Raw genomic sequence first — 23437 nt, 5'->3', positions numbered from 1 at the left:
CGAATCTTCTTGCTTGAGCGCCGCCGTCTTGGATGCACCAGCGACTAACTCGTGAGATCTATTAGAGGTTTCGAAGACCCAGCCTTCACATTCCTTGATGAGCTTCTTCTTCCCAGTATGCAGAATCAGCAGATCGAAGAACCTCCTAATTTTTTCAGTATGAAGAACCCTAATCTCAAGTCGAGATAGCAAAGAGAGGAGAATTACACGCCTCTTCAAATTCGAAAATCGGAAATCGAAGAAAAGAGGGGTTAGGGTTTGCGACTCAAAGAACCGCAGAGAGGGGACTGAAATCAGAGAGAGAGGAAGTGTGGAAGTTTCTTTTGCTGAAATATATGTATCTAGAAGAAGAAGGGTTTCAAGAAGAAGATGGGTTTGATTCTTTTAAGAGAAGAAGACGGGTTCCGCTTTCAGAAGCTAGAAGAACATGGGTTTTATGGCTTTTCGCAAAGACTAGCTAAGTGGGAGACAGTGTGGGAGACATAAATGAATTTTGGTTTGTATAATCAAGTCAGACAACACATAAATGAATTTTGGTTGTCTGATGGTCTATACTTGAAACTTAGGGACGACCTAACAAGCAAATCTCCCTCCTAGTGCGAATCACATACAAACGCACTTCTCCCGCCTAGGATTGCCATCTCGCATTCACACAACAAAAATAGGTCATTCTGTTGTAGGAGCTTACATTCATGTACCAGCATTTCACCCAAAAATTAGTCTTTTTGGGGCTAATCACTCTCATTTTGGAGTACATCTGATTTTCTTCCAAACTTGCACAACGGAAACAAAAAAATGCGTTGTATGTTATTTTGCAACTTACTCTCATACAACATATACAACAATACTGTTGTGCAAGGTGAGTCAAAATTTCGACCAAAATTTGAGCAAGGTGAGGGGGAATTTTTTTTTACATTCATACAACAGACAAATCCTTAAAACTGTTGTACAATAATCTTGGACCCGAAAAAATTGATGTACGACCTCCTTATACAACGCCAATCTCATTAAACCTGTTGTGTGAAGCAGTTTCAGTTATCACACAACGGAAATTTTTTTTTCGTTGTCTAAAAAGTGTAGTGTGATGCAGTTTTTGGCATAGTGTAATGTCGAATCTGACTCTCTCCCCTTAATCCAAGCAATCTCCTGTCACCGACTCCTAGTGGATTGGCAAGCCCAACCACTAGTTTTGGGCCTTCGTCTGTTTGCGAAAGCTGCCCCAAATGTTAGCTGGGCTTGGACCAACAGAGATGCCAATAAAGATGCAGATCTTGTTGCTTCCCTGGCTCGTCGGAGGATGTGTCCGGCTTCTTGGCTACAAGAACCACCTCCCTCCCTTTTACTTATTTTGTTGTTGGATGGGGACCTTCAGCCCCCTTAGTTCGTCTTTGTCTTTGTTTTCGTTTGGTTCCCTATTGCCAAAAAAAATACAATAACCACAATCACTCATAAACTTTCTACCTATCAAAATGTTTGAATCAAGGTATGTAAGAGCAAACAACACCTACAAGCTTCCAGTATTCAATCTGATCCAGTTTTTCTGATCATACTCCATTTTGTTCCATCATGTCATTCCACCGATCAAAACCCCAAAAAACAAAAACCTTCATCATCATTAGATGATGATTAGGAGCAGCAGAGAGAACAATGACCCCATTTCTGCATCCCAGATTTCCATTTCTTTGAGCGACTCATCAAGGCTTACCTCAACTGCCTGGGACTTGATGACTACTCCCCCGCTCAAACGTGTGTGAGCAATTAAGAACACGTCGCCGGAGCAAACAAGTTTTCCGATCAAAGGCTTCGCCCAATTACGTAATGGAAACAACAACAATACGATGAGTACATGATCGGAGAAGATGAATAGAGAGAGATCTAGAAATGTGAGATGGAAGGACTACCAAGCAGGATCGGATCCGGTAGGCAAGGCTATCGGTTCCTGGTTCGAATCTAATCCAAGTGGATTTCAGATCCTCGGTTAGAGGCAAATGCGTTGTCACCAGCAATGATCTCCATGAACAGAGCCACCATGCTCTGCTGCTCCTCGGCTGACACAACCTCCATCTTTGGCACAACAGTGGCTTCGCGTCCTTTGCAGAAACAATACAAATCAAAGGGGGGAGGAAGGGGGAAGTCGCCAGTGAGAGAGGAGAGAAAGATCTGATAGAGGCATATGTAATTCATTAATTAGTGGAAATAAAATTTGTTGTTGGGGTAAGTGAGATAATTTTGACTCATTTTGGTGCTTTGGATACTAGGGCTGAGCACCCAAAACCGAAGTCCCGATCCCGTCCCGAAACCGTCCCGAAATCTGCCGGTACGGGCCGGTATCAAAATCTGAAATTTACTATTTGGGCCCGTCCCGTCCCGTTCCGAGAAAACGGGCCTGGTACAGGTACCAACCCAATCAATACCGGTTGGTCCCGTCCCGTCCCGTTTAAATTAAATAAATTAATCTTTAACCTTTTATATTACTGGTACCACACGTCCACATCTGATCACTACACCTTTTAAACCTAAAATGGCTAACTCGATCCCAATTCAGTGAACTCTGTTCTGAGTCTCTCTTCTCTGCTCTCTACTCTCCAGTCTCTCTTCTGTTCTTCATCGTCCTTGTAGCTCTTTCTGACATGGGAAGGTTCGAGGACCTCACAGAAGCTCTCTCAGATTCTTCGTTAAACTTGTACCTCTTTCTAACATAGGAAGGTTTGAGGACCTCCAGAAGCTCTAGATGGGGAAGCGTAACTCATTTTTTCTTCTCTCTAACTTTCTGTGGTTAATTAGGGTTTTATTGATTATGCCGATTTTGCTTTTGTTTTTGTTTTGATTGCTTGATTTTAACTGTAATTTGGATGCTTGATATCTCAGATTTATAATCAATTTGAGAACTGGAGATGAAATTGGTAGCAGTTTATATCCTAACCATGAATTTTGATGGAAAAGATTTTTGAATTGGGAAGATAACATGTTGGGCTTCTTCATTAACTGCATGCAATATTGAAATTTTGCAAAATCTCATGAATCCTACTCAAATTCTGCAATACCCAAATTCAGCAAGAGGTGCGATTTCTTTGTCGTGCTTGTAGCTCTTTCTGATTTTGCTTTTGTTTTTGTTTTGGATGCTTGATATCTCAAATTTGTAATCAATTTCACTAGTTTTGAATTTATTGCTAATTCAATTGATTGCTGGAGCTTAATTTTGCTTTGTTGCTGTAGAATTGTGGAGGTTGAGTTTAGTTTGATTTGGCAGGTAATAATCAACGTAAGAATGCAGCATTGATTTGGCAGCTCATCTTCTATCCAGTTTCCCCAAATCAACGCAAGAATGCAGCATTGATTTGGCAAACTTTTGACAGCTACCCATGTCTCCAATAGATTCAATGCAGAATGCAGCATTGATTTGGCAGCTCATCTTCTTTCCAGCTGTCTTGAATCTGATCTGATTTCACTTCCATTGCTCAAGTGTATTCAAGTATAGGAAAAAAAAAAAAAAAAAAAAGTCGGGTATCCCGAATTGGGCCCGGACCCGACCCGATCCCGATCGGTTTCGGTACCTTCGGTACCAACTCTGAAAAAATGAAGTCCCGCCCCGGCTCGTCCCGAATAATATTTTCGGTATCGGGTTCGGAATCAGTCAGTAACCGGCCCGTCCCGGCCCGTGCCCAGCCCTATTGGATACGACTAAAAACAAAAAGTCATAAAACTTATCATATCCAATGAATAAGCAGCATTCTTGACTTTAGAGCTGAACTAATAAAAGTTGTATTAATCATAAACTTGAAAAATTGTAAATTCAATATAAAATTTTTACTATAAATTATAGATGAGAAAAAACTTGTAAAGAACTCAGATTTTAACATACGAATCATGAAAAAAGAGCAATAAAAATTGAAAAGAATGAATTGCTATATTGGAATACATAAACTTCACCCAAAAAAGGGCTTAATAGTGCACATTTGCCTGCAAAGAAATATATACTATTCATAAGAATATGCAATCAAACCCTAGAAACCCTTGAGTTAGCAGAGAAACCGGCGGCGGTAGAATCCGTCGAATCTAGCAGCGGCGAGGCGTCTCGTCGTTAATCCGTGTGGAGGTGGTAGTGCGTCGGTACGATTTTGAGTGCGACAAGGCCTTGTAGTCATTGTGGTGTCCGTGAGCTTTTCATGTTTGGCTGAAAAGGGAGCGACAAGGCGGTTAGCGCAGAGTGCAGAAGGTGTTCGGATATGGTTTTCTTTGCAGCGTGTCGAGGAGGCAGATTAAGCAGCGATCGGTTTACAAATCAGCATTGCTTATCGTGGCCTGCAGCGTCTCGGGTAGGGGAAACAAAGCTTCTACTCATGGTTTTTCAACGGGACTAGCCCCTGGAGATTGGCCGGAGGAGGCGTTTAACAGGACTCGCCTTGGATTTCACCCTGAAATCCGAATTGGTCATGCGGGGCCCATCTTAGGGGAAATTCTTTCAAATATTTGGCAGAATGTATCCTAAAAGTTGACTACCCAAACTTGTGAAAAACATTTAAACACTTCTAAGATTTCCAACCTCAATTCCAACTCCAACAAACCTACATGCTCTCCTCAACATTCAACTCCCATAGTGTAATATAAAGGAAATATACACAACTCTCAAATCTCAATTTATCATTACTATAGAAATTTGGCAATCAGAGCAGTCTAGATTAGAAACTGAAATAAAATACAAGTAGATTAAACAAGTAACCTACAACAGAGATGAAGGTGGTGGGCACTATGCCTCAACGCCTACGCAAGCTCGACCTCAACAAATCTGCAGACTGGGCACAAAAAACTGAAAAGCCCAGGGAAAGGCATTTGAAAAACTGTTAGAGTGAGTTGACGAAAAATAAATAATTTAACGAAAATAACATAAAATAAAATGTAATGCTTTCCCAATTTTATTCTCTTAAAAACCGAGCATGTAGTGCAAATTCGATAAAATACTTTTAAATCAAATCGTCTCATAAATGGATATTTCAAAACATGCTAAAAGCTCTATGATACTGGCATCTAAAGTCATACTGTAATCTCATCTCATTTAAAAATACGCGAAGAATAGAGGGTGACGTATCGGAGAGTACTGCAGACCGAAATATGAGGAGGCGATGGCTAGATGATACTGTCGACTAACCATCTCATGTCATTTGATGATTTGAAGGATACTGCCAACCAAATGAGGCATTGAAGGGTACTGCTGACCGGAATGCTATGAGGCAATGGTTAGAGGGTCATTGAAGGCTTGCCTCAACAGCCTGGGACTTGATGACTACTCCGCCGCTCAAACGTGTGTGAGCAATCAAGAACACGTCGCCGGAGCAAACGAGTTTTCCGATCAAAGGCTTCGCCCAATTACGTAATGGAAACAACAACAATCCGATGAGTGATCGGAGAAGATGAACAGAGAGATCTAGAAATGTGAGATGGAAGGACTACCAAGCAGGATCGAATCCGGTAGGCAGGGCTATCGGTTCTTGGTTCGAATCTAATCCAAGTGGATTTCAGATCCTCGGTTCGGGGCAAATGCGTCGTCGAGCGGCGGTCTCGTCGGTGTGGCATCTCCATGAGAGAGGAGAGAGGAGAGAGAGAGACCTGATAGAGGCATATGTAATTCATTAATTAGATTGAGGGCAAAACTGTTATTTTACTTTAAACTGGGTAATTGGAAATAAAAATTTGGAGTAAGTGGGATAATTTTGACTCATTTTAGTGCTTTGGATACGACTAAAACAAAAAAAGTCATAAAACTTATGCATATCCAATGAATAAGCAGCATTAATTGAGCTCTCGTGAAAATGTCTCGACTTTAGAGCTGAATTAATAAAAGTTGATTAATCATAAAACTTGAAAAATTGTAAATTTAATATAAAATTTTTACTATAAATTATAGACGAGAAAAAACTTGTAAATAACTCAGATTTTAATATACAAATCATGAAAAAAGAGCAATAAAAATTGAAAAGAATGAATTGCTATAGTGCAGTACATAAACTTCACCCAAAAAGGGCTTAATAGTGCGCACATTTGCCTGCAAAGAAATATATACTATTCATAAGAATATGCAATCAAGCATAATTCTTGGCTACGCAGGGCGTAGTATACGCCTTAAACGATCATAACGGAAGGGCAAAAATATCATTTCTGTTGACATATACGACAAACGAGAAGGAAGTGGGTAAAAATACGGCGACCCCTTTATCAAATCAAGAATGACGAACCGAAGAAGCAACCTGATGGCCCGTTAGTTTCTCCCTCTTCCGGCAGCTTCCAAACGTCTTCCCGGTGGCAAATGGTTCAGATTGACAGTGGAAAGAAAACCTTGACACCCGGGAGGAGGAGATTCGGATTTCGAAAGCTTTGAGTTTTTTTTTTTTCCGGTGAATGTTCTGCAAATTCCGGTGACTCCGGTCGAAATCGATGTTGTATGAGGTATGAAAAACGATCCTCTCTTTGTGCTCGACGTCTTTCTATAATTGGTTTGGAAATTTGGTTAGCTTTGGAAGAATGGGTATTTGGAGTGTTTTCGGCCACTGCCGAAATTGGTTTTCACGGCGGCTATCTGGGCTTCCCTTGGTTGAATTCCGACCCTTGTTCATATTAAAAATGGTTGGAGCTATGTGTCGAGAATGATGATAGGGAAGTCTCCAATTATCAGTAGGAATTATCTTGATCTGTTATGGTTCCAAGATTCAGTTACAGAGAAGAAGAAGAAGAAGAAGAAGATGAAGAACAATGGAATCGGGAAGAGTCACAAAGGAAATGTGAGAGAGGATAAGGTGAAGAAGGACATGAAATCAGGATCGGGCATGAATGGATCGCCCAAGAAAGGTGCCCATGGCGGCAAGTTCACCTGGGCCGATGATCTGGGCTACTTTACAGCCGAGAGGGGTTTTCAGAAGGAAGTCATCGATGCCAAGGATCCAAACTTTGAAGACACAGTCGAGATCCCAAGTGTCTGATGATTATCATGGTATTGATCCGTTATCTTGATGTCATGTAGTTTCCAGTTTCTATGAATGAGAAGGCGATGATCCTTATGTAAAACTTTGGAATTGTGCAGTTTTTATTGGGTTTATGTTAAAAAAAAAAAAAATTATTGTGGAAATTTTTTGAATGATTCAATCATAAATTCCTGCTAAACTGTCCAATTAAAACTAAAGGAATTTTCAAGAATGCAGACTGCAGAGAGTTACCCAGAGAAATAGAGAATGGGTTTGTGTTGAGAAGTACTCGATCAGTATCGTCTACGTACTCTGTCGTTTTGGAAGATTTATTTTACCATAACGGAATCAATTTTTACTGATAACAGCAGTTAAGCTGACAGATCTTCTATTTCAAATGTTGTGGACAAAATAAACCACGCGTGTAGGACCCACAAGGGCGTACCATACGCCCGGCGTAGCCCAGACGCACGCTGCAATCAAACCCTAGAAACCCTTGAGTTAGCAGAGAAACCGACGACGGTAGAATCCGTCGAATCTAGCAGCAGCGAGGCGTCTCGTCGTTAATCCGTGTAGAGGTGGTAGTGCGTCGGTACGATTTTGAGTGCGACAAGGCCTTGTTGTTGGTGTGGTGTCCGTGAGCTTTTCATGTTTGGCTAAAAAGGGAGCGACAAGGCTGTAAGTGTAGAGTGCAGAAGGTGTTCGGATATGGTTTTCTTTGCAGCGTGTCGAGGAGGCAGATTGAGCAGTGGTCGGTTTACAAATCAGCATTGCTTGTCGTGGTCTACAGCGTCTCGGGTAGAGGAAGAAAGCTTCTGCTCATGGTTTTTCAACGGGACTAGCCCTTAGAGAGTGGCTGGAGGAGGTGTTTAACATGACTTGCCCTAGATTTCATCCTGAAATCCGAATTGGTCATGCGGGGCCCATCTTAGGGGAAATTCTTTCAAATATTTGGCAGAATGTATCCTAAAAGTTGACTACCCAAACTTGTGAAAAACATTTAAACACTTCTAAGATTTCCAACCTCAATTCCAACTCCAACAAACCTACATGCTCTCCTCAACATTCAACTCCCATAGTGTAATATAAAGGAAATATACACAACTCTCAAATCTCAATTTATCATTACTATAGAAATTTGGCAATCAGAGCAGTCTAGATTAGAAACTGAAATAAAATACAAGTAGATTAAACATGTAACCTACAACATAGATGAAGGTGGTGGACACTATGCCTCAACGCCTACGCAAGCTCGACCTCAACAAATTTACAGACTGGGCACGAAAAACTGAAAAGCCCAGGGAAAAGCATTTGAAAAACTGTTAGAGTGAGTGAACGAAAAATAAATAATTTCAACTAAAATAACATAAAATAAAATGTAATGCTTTCCCAATTTTATTCTCTTAAAAACCGAGCATGTAGTGCAAATTCGATAAAATACTTTTAAATCAAATCGTCTCATAAATGGATATTTCAAAACATGCTAAAAGCTCTATGATACTGGCATCTAAAGTCATACTGTAATGTCATACTGTTGGCATCTAAAAGCTCTATGATACTGGCATTTAAAAATACGCGATGAATAGAGGGTGACGTATCGGAGGGTACTGCATGCTCTGAGGGTACTGTAGACCGAAATATGAAGAGGCGATGGCTAGATGATACTGCCGACTAACCATCTCATGCCATTTGGAGGATACTGCCAACCAAATGAGGCATTGAAGGATACTGCTGACCGGAATACTATGAGGCGATGGTTAGAGGGTCATGTTGACCGTGATGACTCCAAATGCGACAAAGTGCCACTAATGATAGAAAAAATATCGGCTACTTAATGAATGTTGGTTCCTACTTAAATTAACCTCTTGGATTCCCCAATCACAATGCAAATATCTTGAGCGACGTCGTTTTCACATCACAGTAAGTAGCCCAAAGCAATAAAACCAGGTCACTGCCCCCAATTAGCGTACGAAATTGAAGAAATGGCTGCAGCGCCAGTAGCACAAGGAGTGAGTCTGAACCACATTTCCAGAGAATCCTCGGACATTAGGCGCCTCGCCGAGTTCTACAAAGAGGTTGGTTCTTCAAGCTTTTCAAATTTCTTATTTCAGTTCACTTGTAATTCATCAAATGAATTGAACAGAAATTGTGGGTGGTGAATTGATAGACTTTTGGGTTCGAGGAGATAGAGAGCCCAAACTTTGGGGAATTCAAGGTGATATGGCTGAATTTACCTTCAGCTTTTTCTATGCACCTTATCGAGAGGAACCCAACTTACCAGCTTCCTGAAGGACCCTGGAGCGCCACGTCACCTGTTGCCGACCCAAGCCACCTTCCCAGGGGTCACCACATCTGCTTCTCTGTCTCCAATTTCGAATCTTTTGTGCAAACACTCAAGGTATGCATCCATTTTCAGATCACCCTTTTGGATTTTGGATGGTTTGGAATTTCATTTGATGTTTATTACTGTTTGATTTTGATTGAATTTGGCGTAAAAAAAGGGTTATCATTTGTCTACTTTGGTTGTTGAAAACTTGAAATTTCAGTTCTGGTGAAAATCTTGATGTACTAGTGTGTACCGTGTAGATATATGAACTGAAATTATATTATAAATGAAAAAAGTATGCAACCTCAATTGTTTGCTCATCATCTTCCTCGTTTTCTGCTTCACTCTGCTTCTTTTGGCGCTTTGTTATGCATTTCCTCTTCATTGATGAAGTGATAGTAATATGAACTTAAGTCTATAATGAGAATCGAAAACAGCACTGATATGACATACCTTGAGATTCATATAGTGGAAGATTTTCAAAATTTAACATTTTGGAAGACGGAATGAAAACTAGAGATAGAACTTGTGAACCTTTCTTAACCAAATGAGAAAGTGGTAGATTGCTAGTTCTCCTGTGTCATGACCTCATCCATCACCTAATAGAAAATCAACATCTTTTTATCCCCTTCTTGCCTTCTTTGCTGGAATGGGTAATGTGAAAAAGCATTCCCTTTTTCCCTTTTTTGTCTATAAGAAGAGCATCACAAGTCTCATCATATAAAAAAAAAAAAAATTGGTCTTGAAAACAAATTAGGTTCGTAAGGAGTCTTAAACAGGTTGGGGCCCTTGTTACAGAGGACCATTCCAAGACCTTACTTGCGACCAACCATGGTTCAAAACCATGGCAATGCATTCTTTTATCTAATCTTTCTTCCTCTCTTGAATGGGAGTTGTCTGAATCGGAATATGCTTGTGCAGGAAAAGGGAATTCAGACTTTTCAGAGGTCACTACCTAATGGCAAGGTTAAGCAAGTATTTTTCTTTGATCCCGATGGTAAGCTTTTCTAATCCCAATTATTGAATTTTGTCCGTTTCAAGGTTGAAACTTATATAACATAGCCATAATTTAAATTTATACTTTTATGAGGGGTGTTAAAATTTTGTATATGTGTGAAGTGATGCATTGTATATAAATAATGTCACCATGATCTGTCATAAAATTAAATGAAAAGTTAAAAACATCACTGGATTGCATATCTGATTTTCAAGATGAATTGTTCTTCAGTAGATGGATTATTTATAAGGAGTTGCATAAAAGTTGCGGGCATTGAAAATGATAAGTTTTTCCTTCATGAAATAATCCTCCTTTCTTCAACTTGCACAAAAGTTGGAAGGTAGCCTGCATTTCTTCCTTCATTCTAATGAGCTGCATATCCAATCCAACTTTGTGCATCAAACAGAGCCGTAAAGATATATAGACAGTGGACTTTGTTAGTGTTTCCATCATCACACAGCCATACTATTTTTAAGAGAAGTCCTTATCCTATTTGCATATGGGGAAAGTACAACATCTTTGTTATTGAAGATACTTTAATGTGCAGGCAACGGTTTGGAGGTTGCAGGTCAATAAGCTCCATGGCAGCACAGAAGGTTGCTTGAAGTGGTAAAGGAGATTGATATTAAGCAGACAATCAGTACACTTTAATAGACAATAAGTTGCAAACCTCTCTATGCAGTTGTAGTGGTTCAGGTGTCAATTGTGTTTATGACGTTAAATATGTACAGTTGTGTATGCTTTTCTAATCAGTTGATAGTCATCATAGACATAAATTGTAGCATGTGTCTCTTGACCTGTTGCAGCGACAAATCATATATGAACTGATGGCTAGAGAAGAGAACAGTGTGTTTCCCTACTGTGTTGTATTAAAACTTCATTGGTCGAATACATTGGCTTATGCCATCTGTTTGCTTTCTGGTTTGATCGACTTAATTTTGAGTATCACAAGCAGATTAATTAATCACAGGTAAACTGAGCTAACTATATTGGATATAAATCTAATCAACTGACTACCCAGCTGGTTCTCAACTCTTGAGAATTTGAGGTTGGAACTTATTACAAATAGAGAGCTCTGTATAAGGATGAGCCTAATAAACTGTGGTTCTCAACTCTTCGTAAGAAATACCTTTCTCTTTCAGTTTTCACCTTCTCATGTAAGTAGCACGTACTAAGCTAGTCACAAGTATCAAAGGCATTTGCAGAAAGCTTTTGATTCTGAAATACTGATACAAAAATGTGTCGGGAACAGCCAAGGAGGCCTCAGGAGGACCAAGAACCCGTCAAATACGGCGACCATTTCAATGTCTCCGGTGACCTGCCATTCAAGACGGTGGCGCCAGAATGTAGTGCTAGTATAAATTCTTGCATTGCCTATTTTTCATATTTGTTCTTCTCTCCGTCATTCTCCCACTTCTTTTGAATTTTAATAGTAATATTGTCATCAATTTTCTCGAATCTTTTACGTTTTTTGAGTATGATGTATTCATCACTCTTTACCCTACTTACTTTATTCTAAAAGATCTCCATATATGTGAGATGTTCTTCCCAAGAAATTGTGAGACGACCACTATCCATTTCGTGTGCAATCAACACCTCGTGTCCTCGTCCAATAATTTGAGATGGTTTTCTTTCTTTAGCACTCAAGCTTCTGTCAGTTTGTATGTTTCACTTGGGGCATTAGCTATAGTGAGAGAGACCCTATCTTTTTTTATTCAATCTCCTCATTTCTGCCCACATATATAATTTTATGGTTGCACATTGTGGGCGTAGAGGACCATTTGTTATGCAGTGATGGATTCACGGTAACTCTTTGAAAATTATATATAGCAAAATATCAATGAAATTTAAGAAAAAAAAACAAAAAAGAACTTTTTTAAGAGTTTTCGCGCATATATAATCGTCACATGCATACAACTATTAATAAGACTTGATAATGATTAAATAACTAAATAATATTTTAGGTAAGTTAACAAGCTCCTGTTTGCTTTAAATAAAAATATATGTTTAACAATAAATATTGGGAAAAACAAGTGTCATCTACCGTTTTTTTTTTTTTTTTGGGTTAGAAAGAGAATTCACTAAAGCCCAAAGGCAGAAGAGGGGCAACAAGAGCTGCTCAGCCCAAAGCATAATGCAATTTAGGCCTCATCAAAAACCCCGCAGATCAAGTGGGCCGATGGAGGCCCGGAGAGACAAAAGCCCGGCCCGGTCTGTCAAAAAGCCCGCCACAGGCCCGGCCCGATGGGTAGAGGGTCGGGCTTGGTTTAGGGGTTTGAAACCCGGCCCGGCCCGCCAAAAGCCAGTTAGGCTCAGCCTGTAAAAGCCGGCAAACCAAAAATATTATATAAATAATACAAAAACTGTTGTGCAGAACACCTAACTTTGCTGAATTATTGGGAACTGCTCGGATGGAATTAGGAGTTGTACCCTATATGCACGGAAAGCCCCATGTGTCTAGTTTCTGAGAAATTTTACGGTTTGCAATTTTGAATTTTCTAGAAGGAGTTATGGCAATTTAAGTGAAGGCAGTTCAGCTTGGCTTGAACGAGAATCTGCAACATCTTTTTACAAGTTCATGTCTAGAACCTAACTTCGCTGAATTACTGAGAACTGTTCGGATGGAATTAGGAGCTGTACTCTATATGCATGGAAAGCCCCATGTGTCTAGTTTCTGAGGAATTTTACGGTTTGCGATTCCGACTTTTCTAGAAGGAGTTATGACAATTTAAGTGAAGGCAGTTCAGTTTGGACGGGAATCTGCAACATCTTTTACAAGTTTATGTCTAGAAGGCCTAGCACATATATTTGGAAATCTTCAGTGTGCCACATCATCATTATTGAAGATCCAGGACTTTTAGACACGTTTATATATGTGTGTGTGTGTTTATATATATATATATATATATATATATATATATATAGGATTTTTCTCAGGTAAGGATGTCCTTAGTTTTTCTTATGGAACGGATTTACTGTTTTCACCCACTTTCCGATCACATTTTCACATCTTAACCGTTCAGTTTTTAGGTCCTAATGTATGGATCACCTCTGCAAAATTTCAGCCAATTTGGTGATCGTTAAGGCATCAAAAACTGCAATTTACACGAACGAACCGAATCTGTCGAACCGGAACCGTTCGTTGACATTGTTGTAATTTGCAGATTTGGATGCCTTAATGATCACCAATTTGGCTGAAATTTTGCAGAGGTGATCTATACATTAGGACCTAAAAACTGAACGGTTAAGATATGAAAATTTGATCGGAAAGTGGGTGAAAACCGGAAATTCGTACCTAAGAAAAACTAAGGACATCCTTAGTGTAGCCATACTGTATATATATATATATATATATACAGTATGGCTACACTAAGGATGTCCTTAGTTTTTCTTAGGTACGAATTTCCGGTTTTCACCCACTTTCCGATTATATATATATATGTGTGTGTGTGTGTGTGTGTGTGTGTGTCTCTTTGTGTGAGTGTGAATTTGTAATTTGGCCTATGGTGAAATTGGACGTTCTCATACCTCTATATAGAATATGTGCATATATATTCTACATGTCATGACTACGGTTGACCGATTCGATCGGATTTGAAAATATGGTGAAATTAGCTAAATTTTTTACCACACTGATAATTTATTATAATAATCTCATCCAACGGTCGGTTTTTCCATTTTATTTGAATTGATAGAGGTTGCCCTTTAGAGTGTATGATATATAAATATAGGTTTATAAGAGTAACTAAGTTTGACCTAGCTGATCGAATTCGAAATGAGAACCAAATTGGCTGGATTTTCGACAACCACCATAAAACATTACAATCTCTCTATCGAGCGGTTGGTTTCTCCGAATTTATTTTCCATTTCATGGTTGTTAAAAGAATGAACCTCAACAATTTAAATGCAATGTATAAGTCAATACATTTTTAGGAGACAAATTGGTATAGGCCAACGTCTTTGTAATTAAAATTGAAGTTTTTATTTTATGTTCACGCACATCCATTGATGTAATATTTACAGACGTGATGTGAAAAAATAAGCACGTTTCGCGGTCGTCATGCCATCGGTCAACTAAGAAGACATACAAGTGACGACGGTTGACCAATTCGATCGGATTCGAAAATATGGTGAAATTAGCTAAATTTTTTACCACACTGATAATTTATTATAATAATCTCATCCAACGGTCGGTTTTTCCATTTTATTTGAATTGATAGAGGTTGCTCTTTAGAGTGTATGCTATATAAATATAGGTTTATAAGAGTAACTAAGTTTGACCTAATTGATCGAATTCGAAACGAAAACCAAATTGGCTGAAATTTTTACAACCACCATAAAACATTACAATCTCTCCATCGAGCGGTTGGTTTCTCCAAATTCATTTTCCACTTCATGTTTGCTTTAGAATGAACCTCAACAATTTAAATGCAATGTATAAGTTATACAACTTTAGGAGGCAAATTGGTATAGACCAACGTATTTGTAATTAAAATTGAAATTTTTAACTTATGTCTACGCACATCCATCGATGAAATATTTAGAAACGTGATGTAAAAAAATAAGCACGTTTCGCTGTCGTCACGCCATCAGTCAACCAAGAAAACATACAAGTATCTACGGTTAACCAATCCGATCGGGTTCGAAACTATGGTGAAATTGACTAAATTTTTAACCACACGCATAATTTATTGTAATAATCACATCCACCGGTCGGTTTTCCCATTTTCTTTGAATTGATAGAGGTTGCTCTTTGAAAGGTATGATATATAAATATAGATTTATAAAAAAAATTAGTGTCTTTAACTATTTATTATAAATAAAGACCACAAGGCCAGTCCCGAAAAAGCCCGCTAGACCCGTTTTATATGGACGGGCTTGGATCATTCGATTTATAATAAAGCCCGGCCCGGCCCGGCCCACCATTATTTAAAAATATAGTAAGCCTCAGCCCGTAAAACAAGGCCTAATGCAATTAAACAATAGAACAGTTCTTGTTATACTATATATCTACTATGAGAAAGCAACGAACTCAGAACTCAAAAAAGAGGAGCTCTGCAAAGAGCTCATTCTTGCAACTCCAGTGGGCAAGGTAGGTCATTACATGTGAGAAAATGAAGAATAGAGGGTGGTGGCCTATCGACCCATCGTTGAGGTCCCACCCTCTTATTGGCAAGGGAGGCCACCGCATGGGCAGCACCATTCCCTTCTGTTGAGACCCAACTCCATCAAATTCCGGCAATATAGCGATCTCGCCTACAAATAACATCGATAAGAGGAAAAATCGACCAATTTGTAATTTTAGAGTTCCGAATCTCCTTGATTAGCACATGTGAATCACTCTCAATTGTGGGGGTGTAAAATTTTGCCTTTGGGCCACCACCCGTTATACCAAGCCTGATGATCAAAGCTCTAAGGTGACTAACAACTAGATAAAATTCAAGATATTAAATATGATCGAGTAGTGGAGAACGTGCGAACACCACTCGTCCCACTACAACATGGAGCAAGGGCCAAGAACCATGAAGTGAGGACCAATGAATGAATGACTATAAATCTTGAAGCTTATGGAGGAATTAGAAGAAGAAGGATAAGTAACAACGGTAACAAGTATCAATCCAATTTCTTTTTATATTTTTCTCGAATTGATATTTACTTGGGCATCGGATGTTTTTCTGTTTTGCAGGTCCCTTCTCCCCGTGATCAATTGCAAGATGGATGCGTTTAGGGCTTCTCAAATATTGAAGGAGAGATATTTTTGTTGGGTAATCTTCCTCCCCAATTTTTGTGCACCAACGACATCAATGCAGATGAAAGGGAGATGAAGAGATGCACTAGTATCAAGTCCTTCAATGATTGCCATAGCCTCAACAATCAACGCTGAGCCACACCGATCTGGTTTGGCCATCGCAGCAACGAATCTAGCTTGATCATCTCTGACAATCACTCCGAGACCTGCTTCACAGGTATTCCTACACCAAGATGCATCAGTATTGATCTTTGTGAAAAGGGCTTCAGGAGCTATCAGCTTCTTTGGTGAAGATTGATCCAATCACAGGTTTTTTTTGTCATTCACAACTTTTAACCCTCAGGTTCTCAAATTTAATGAAATCATAGCAGTCAAGCATACCCCAAGTAGAGTTTACGCGTGTACTGCATCTCAAGCACCAAAACCTTATATTCTCTAATTCATCCCAATCACTAACAATAAAGAAATCGACAAAAGCAAGAAGAAGAGAGAAATTCAAGAAAACTAGGAGCTTTGTTTAAATGTTCAAGCTTTGAAATTCCACATTTTAGCTGACCAGACAAAATTGCTTTTACAAACATTCCCTGCCCAAAGCATCATCCCAACCAATCACATATATGAATCATAACAAGGTAATAATCGATCATTCGTAGAAATTAGGATTTCTGCAAATCAACTCCACACCTCCATTTGCTCAGTTGTGGAGTTTGGGTTTAAAAAATCGGAAGGTCAAGTGACGCAGACGGAATGATCGGATTGATAAACTAGGTTTACCAGCAATAAACCTAAGCAAAGATTCTGGAGTCCACCAGAGATAAAAGAGAATAATCTCAAATTTATTGATAAAAGATAATAGATGCGTTCTGCAGCCTTAAGGCGGCTTATTTATAAGAAAATAAACCCTAGGGCGACTAACAATGAAACCCTAAAGCCCATGGGTAAAAACAAAAACAACCCGAAAATAACTAGGAAAACCAAAACACCGGAAAATAGAAAAATGCAGTTTTGAGGCCCTAAACGACCCCGAAAGCCCGAAAAAGGTCACAGGTTGTGGCAAAGCAATGAGTTTGATTTCTGGCGCGATTCCCTTTCCGGAAAGGTAAGGTGCGTCCCAAACGGACTCCGTGGAGCTGTTTCGCGTCTACTAGTCACTTTTCGTTTTCCTCCTTTAGCACGATCCAATTGTTCTTCAAATTGGGCAGCCATCTGTTCTGCATCAGTCTCCTCCACCTCTGAAGAACTCGACCCCGAGTTCTCTTCAGGATAAAGAGCCTCATCTTCACGAAACTCATGCAGATCAGCAACATTGAAAGTGTGAGAAATGCCCATCGAATCTGGAAGTGCAACAACATAAGCATTATCATTGATCTTCTTCACCACTTTAAAAGGACCATATTTTCTGGGCTTCAGCTTGTTATAGGTACCAACAGGAAACCTCTCTTTCCTCAGGAACACCATCATGTCATCACCTTCTTGGAACACTTTGACTCTGCGATGTTTATCAGCTGCAGCTTTATACTTAGCATTAGTTGCTTCCAGTTTGGCCTTAACTTCGTCTCGAACAGCCTGCACATCTCTAGCCATACCCTCAGCAGCAACACTAACACCAGGAACCTTAGGAAGCTTCACCAGATCAACCACATGTCGAGGAACAGCAGTATAAACTAAGGAGAATGGTGACTTCCCTGTTGCACTATGCACAACACTGTTATAAGCAAACTCCACCTGTGGCAAAGCATAATCCCACTGTTTGGGTCGATCTCCACAAACACTTCGTACCATGTTACCCAAAGTTCTGTTAGTAACCTCTGTCTGTCCATCAGTTTGAGGATGAGCTGTGCTACTACGGTTCAAAGCTGTACCAAACATCCTCCATAAGGTAATCCAAAAGTGGCTAAGGAACTTTGTGTCTCTATCAGAAGTAATGGACTTGGGTACTCCATGCAAACGAACCACCTCCCTGAAGAACAGTTTGGCTATATTGGACGCATCAGCAGTCTTCTTACAAGCTATAAAGTGTGCCATCTTAGAGAACCTGTCAACCACTACAAACACAGAATCCACACCTCTCTGGGTACGGGGTAATCCTAGCACAAAATCCATAGCAAGATCCTGCCAAATATCATCAGGAACAGGTAAAGGAAGATAAAGTCCTGTGTTTTGGGACTGACCCTTAGAAACCTGGCAGGTGTAGCACTTCCTCATGATAGTTCCTGCATCCTTTTTCAACTGTGGCCAGAAATACCTCTCCTCAAGGCTAGCAATAGTTTTGTCTCGGCCCAAGTGTCCACTCAAACCCCCTCCATGCAGATCTCTAATCAGTTTCTCTCTCAACGAAGAACTAGGGATACATAGCCGATTGCCTTTGAATAAATATCCTTCATTCGCATAAAAATCTGCAACTGCATTATTGCTACTGCACTTGGTCCAGATCTCCTTAAAATCAGTATCTTCCTCATACAACTCTTTCAAGAGCTCAAACCCCACAATCTCCTGGGCTAAAGTGACCAGCAAGGAAGCCCTCCTACTCAAAGCATCCGCCACCCTATTAAGAGTACCAGATTTATGTTGAATCACAAAAGGGAATTTCTGCAGAAAACTCACCCACCTCGCATGCATCTTATTCACAGTTTTTTGACTGTTAAGGTACTTCAAGGCTTGATGATCCGTGAACAGTACAAATTCTCTCTGAATTAGGTAGTGTTCCCATTGTCTCAATGCTCGGAACACTGCATAAAATTCTTGATCATAAGTACTCCACTTCTGGCGAGCTTCACTCAGCTTTTCACTAAAGAATGCTACTGGTTTCTTCTCTTGTGACAACACAGCACCTACCCCCACGCCACTAGCATCACATTCAACCTCAAATACCTTGTCAAAATTAGGAAGAGCAAGAACTGGTGCAGTACAAAGTTTCTCCTTGATTAGGGCAAAACTCTTCTCTTGTTCCTCTCCCCATTGGAATTTGCCTTTCTTCAAACACTCAGTAATAGGGGCAGTAATGGTACTGAAATTCTTCACAAACCTCCTGTAGAAAGTAGCTAAACCATGAAAGCTCCGCACCTCAGAAACTGTTTTTGGAGCTGGCCATTCTCTTATTGCTCGCACCTTCTCTTCATCAACCTGAATGCCTTCTTCTCCAACCACAAATCCCAAAAATAACAGTTTGTTGGCACAGAAAGTACACTTCTTCAGGTTAATGTACAGTTTATTTTCCTGTAAAGCTCCCAAAACCTGTCTCAAATGTACTAGATGTTCTTCTTTGGTCCTGCTATAGATTAATATATCATCAAAATAGACCACAACAAAGGAACCCATAAAAGGACGAAGAACCTGGTTCATAAGCCTCATAAAAGTGCTGGGTGCATTAGACAACCCGAATGGCATAACCAGCCACTCGAACAAGCCATCCTTGCTCTTAAAAGCTGTCTTCCACTCATCTCCTGGCTTGATTCGAATCTGGTGGTAACCGCTTCGAAGATCTATCTTGGTAAACACTTTGGAACCCTCCAGTTCATCCAGCATGTCTTCCAAACGAGGGATGGGAAACCTGTACTTCACAGTTATCTTATTTATGGCCCTGCTATCAACACACATCCGCCATTGATTGCCCTTATTAGGAACAAGGAGGACTGGAACTGCACAATGACTCATACTTTCACGGATGAACCCCTTTTTCAACAAGTCTTCAATCTGCTCCCTCAAAATCTCATTCTCCTTGGGACTCATTCGGTAATGTGGCAGATTTGGCAAACTAGCTCCAGGGACCAAATCAATCTGATGTTGAATGTCCCTCATAGGTGGTAGTTCGTTGGGCAACTCATCTGAAATCAACTCTTTAAACTCTCCCAACATATTCTGCACGTCCTGAGGGATCACCACATCTTCCTTTTCTGCCGCCAACAACCCCTTTATCACCACTGGGCAGAAAACTTCAGATTCTTTAAAAGCCTCCTCCATCTCAAATTCACTGCTAGACAAGGTCAGGAAACTCTCCCCTTTCTTTCCGCCAGACTTCTCAAATTGACACACAGCAGCCATAGCAATTTTATGACTATTCCACAGAAACATCATCACATTATCTTTGCCTTTATAAATCACATCCACATCATATTGCCATGGTCGTCCAAATAAAATATGACAAGCATCCATATCAATAATATCACACAGAACTTCATCTTTATAATGCTTACCAATGGATACCGGTACCTTGCAGGAATCGGTAACTCGAACTTGTGGACCTTTCTTGACCCAACCAAGGGAATAAGGTGCGTCATGAGGCTGCGTAGGTAACTGCAAGTATTCCACCAGCTTCTTGGCTACAAAGTTTTCACAGCTCCCATTATCCACAATCAAATTGCACACTTTATTATTAATGGAACAAAATGACCTGAAAATATTGCGTCGCTGCCCATCTTCTTTAGGACATATTAAGACCCGCTGCAACACAATATTAACCTTTTCAGGAGACTCCTCCTCAGCAAACTCAGCCCCATCATAATCGTCACCTCTTCCTCCTTCTTCTTCTTCATCTTCGTCACATTCACCTATAAGAGCAGTTTGTCTCCTCTCAGGACACACATTAGATCTATGCCCAGGCTTGTTGCATCGATAACAGACATCTGTTGTAGGTCTAGGATAAGGATTATTAAACCTCTGGTTCGGGGCCCTGTTTTGAACACCACTAGAACTGTTAGAACTGCCAGCCCCTTTAAAAGGAGGATTGGAAGCCCTAAAAGTGTTTTCTGTTTTCTGCAGTGTGGTTTTACCCTTGTCAGTTGAGGAGTTAACCAAATCTGCGCTCCTTTGGTAGTTATATCTCTGGAAAGAAGAAGCTCATGAAGGCTTCTCTAACAACTCTGCCTTCAATGCTAGGTTTGAAGCTTCGGCCATAGTATGAACAGTTTGTAACCCAATTTTATCCTGAATAGAAGGCTTCAACCCACTGATATAGCGAGCCACCTTCTGGCCTTCAGATTCTCCTAGTTCGTTACGCTCTGAGTAGCGTAAGAACTCAGCTGTGTAGTCAGCCACTGTCCTAGTTCCCTGGACACATTCGATATACAACCTGTATAGAATCTGCTCATAATCATCTGGCAAGAATCTCTCCATCATTAACTGCTTCATTCTTCGCCACGTTCTAACACCCTGCTTCCTCTGCTTCTGTCGAGTGCTCTGCAACTTATCCCACCATACTGCAGCAGTACTCTTCAATCTCCAGGCAACATGCTTAACCTGCTTGTGTTCAGGCACTTCCATAATCTCAAAGAATCTGTCCACCTGAAGCTGCCAATCCAGATAATCTTCTACACCCAAGTTGCCCGAAAAGAATGGAATTTCGGCCTTGACTTTGTAATCCTGGTCAGCTTGTCCTTGTTGTTCATATTGCAAAATTTCTTCTTCAGGCTCGGATTCTGAAGTATTAACAACAATCTCACCACGTGGAGCCCTAACTCGCTGGCCTCCTTCCCCGCCTCTAGTCCGATTATTGTTGTTGTTGTTGTTGTTCCTCTCACCCAACAATCCACGAATTTCTCCGATCTGATTATTCAAGGAATTGATGGCAGTGGTAAACGCTGTTGTAAGAGCTTCAATATCTGATTTCGTAACTTCACCCATTGCTACTAAGGCAAATAAAAGAGACAGGGAAGACCTGCTCTGATACCACCTGACGCAGACGGAATGATCGGATTGATAAACTAGGTTTACCAGCAATAAACCTAAGCAAAGATTCTGGAGTCCACCAGAGATAAAAGAGAATAATCTCAAATTTATTGATAAAAGATAATAGATGCGTTCTGCAGCCTTAAGGCGGCTTATTTATAAGAAAATAAACCCTAGGGCGACTAACAATGAAACCCTAAAGCCCATGGGTAAAAACAAAAACAACCCGAAAATAACTAGGAAAACCAAAACACCGGAAAATAGAAAAATGCAGTTTTGAGGCCCTAAACGACCCCGAAAGCCCGAAAAAGGTCACAGTTGTGGCAAAGCGACGAGTTTGATTTCTGGCGCGATTCCCTTTCCGGAAAGGTAAGGTGCGTCCCAAACGGACTCCGTGGAGCTGTTTCGCGTCTACTAGTCACTTTTCGTTTTCCTCCTTTAGCACGATCCAATTGTTCTTCAAATTGGGCAGCCATCTGTTCTGCATCATCAAGGGAGAGTTGCATATTTTTTGTCGAAGACGAATTCTGCAAATGGCGTTTGTTAACGCCAAAACATGTAGAGTTTTATTTATTATTAAAAAATAATAATATAGGTGTCACGACCTGATTGGCTACTTAAAAGAGAGGTGAATGAGCAGGTTCACCTAGAGAATGAGCCTAAGAATTATCTATATATATATGGGTGTGTGTGTGTGTGTATTTTTCACATTAAACTTCATAATTTGCAGGAACCCAACAAACAATTTATTGATTGAATGTATGTGCAAATCCATCAATCGAATTACACGAATTTTTTTCTATTCTTGATTGAGAAAAAAAAATTTGTTGTTTAAATTTAAGCACGAGTGTATTGAGAAAAAAAAAAGTCAAAATAATTTAGAGCCATTAGATGTGGACAGATAAGATGATTTTTTTCTCAAGAATTACATGGCATGATTTGGCAGATTTGTGATGTGTATAGGTGACATAGAATGACAAATGGGATTAATACCACAAATTTTAGGCCTCATTTGAGACCTACAATCATTTTCCTATAGAATAATCCACGTCTCTACTACTATAAAGTGAAGTCCTCAAAAGCTTCAACAAATTTTAAACTACCTTAATTACTCATATTGAGTTAATTGAAACAAATAAATATCAGTATTATTATAGTAATAAGCAAAAGAAATAAAAATAAATAAATAAAATAAATAAATAAAGAGATAATTATGAAAAAGAGACGTTGGTAGTGGGAGACGTATAAGATAGATAACTGCATTCATCTCAAATTTAAAATTTTCACGTCTAAAAATAAGTGGATAAACTGATCAACCAAAATTAACCACCTCTTTTTTTTTTTTTTTTTTTTTATGTGACTTTGTGAGTCCCTGCAGATGTACGGGTAAAAAGCTAGTATAGTATAATGCTAAATTAACATTTTTTGTGTACCAATGAAATCCAAGGATTTATAATATGCTTCTTGCGTTGAGATGCTATCACCAACTTGGCTCAATTATATATACAAGTCTGAACTTGCAGAAGAAAGTCTTCTTCTGCAAAATCTTGTAAAAGGATAGATTACCCGTAAATTAGATCTCACTTGAAGCTTTAATGATAATTGCAGGACAGAGCATAAGAGCATATGATACGCCTGTTACTCTAGAACCAAAATTTTACAGCTATCAAAATTCATAAAACCAAAACAGAAGAGGGGCAAAATGGGAAGCACACTATTCATAAGAGAGTTACTGTTCATAAGCACAT

General features: G+C 39.7%; 1 protein-coding gene across 1 annotated transcript; it reads left to right on the top strand.

Moving 5' to 3' along the window:
* Window positions 1–8863: 8863 nt before the first annotated feature.
* LOC133709869 (uncharacterized) lies at window positions 8864–11195 on the top strand. Its single transcript, XM_062135802.1, has 4 exons — window positions 8864–9028; window positions 9121–9351; window positions 10201–10276; window positions 10824–11195. Exons 1-4 carry the CDS (start codon window positions 8936–8938, stop codon window positions 10850–10852), a joined length of 429 nt encoding a protein of 142 aa, XP_061991786.1. The 5' UTR covers window positions 8864–8935; the 3' UTR covers window positions 10853–11195.
* The last annotated feature ends 12242 nt before the right edge of the window (window positions 11196–23437 follow it).

This window comes from Rosa rugosa, chromosome 5 (genome assembly GCF_958449725.1).
Source record: "Rosa rugosa chromosome 5, drRosRugo1.1, whole genome shotgun sequence".
Classification (NCBI taxonomy): Eukaryota; Viridiplantae; Streptophyta; class Magnoliopsida; order Rosales; family Rosaceae; genus Rosa; species Rosa rugosa.
The sequence above is the reverse complement of the archived record's forward strand: the minus strand, read 5'-3'. Positions and strand labels throughout refer to the sequence as shown.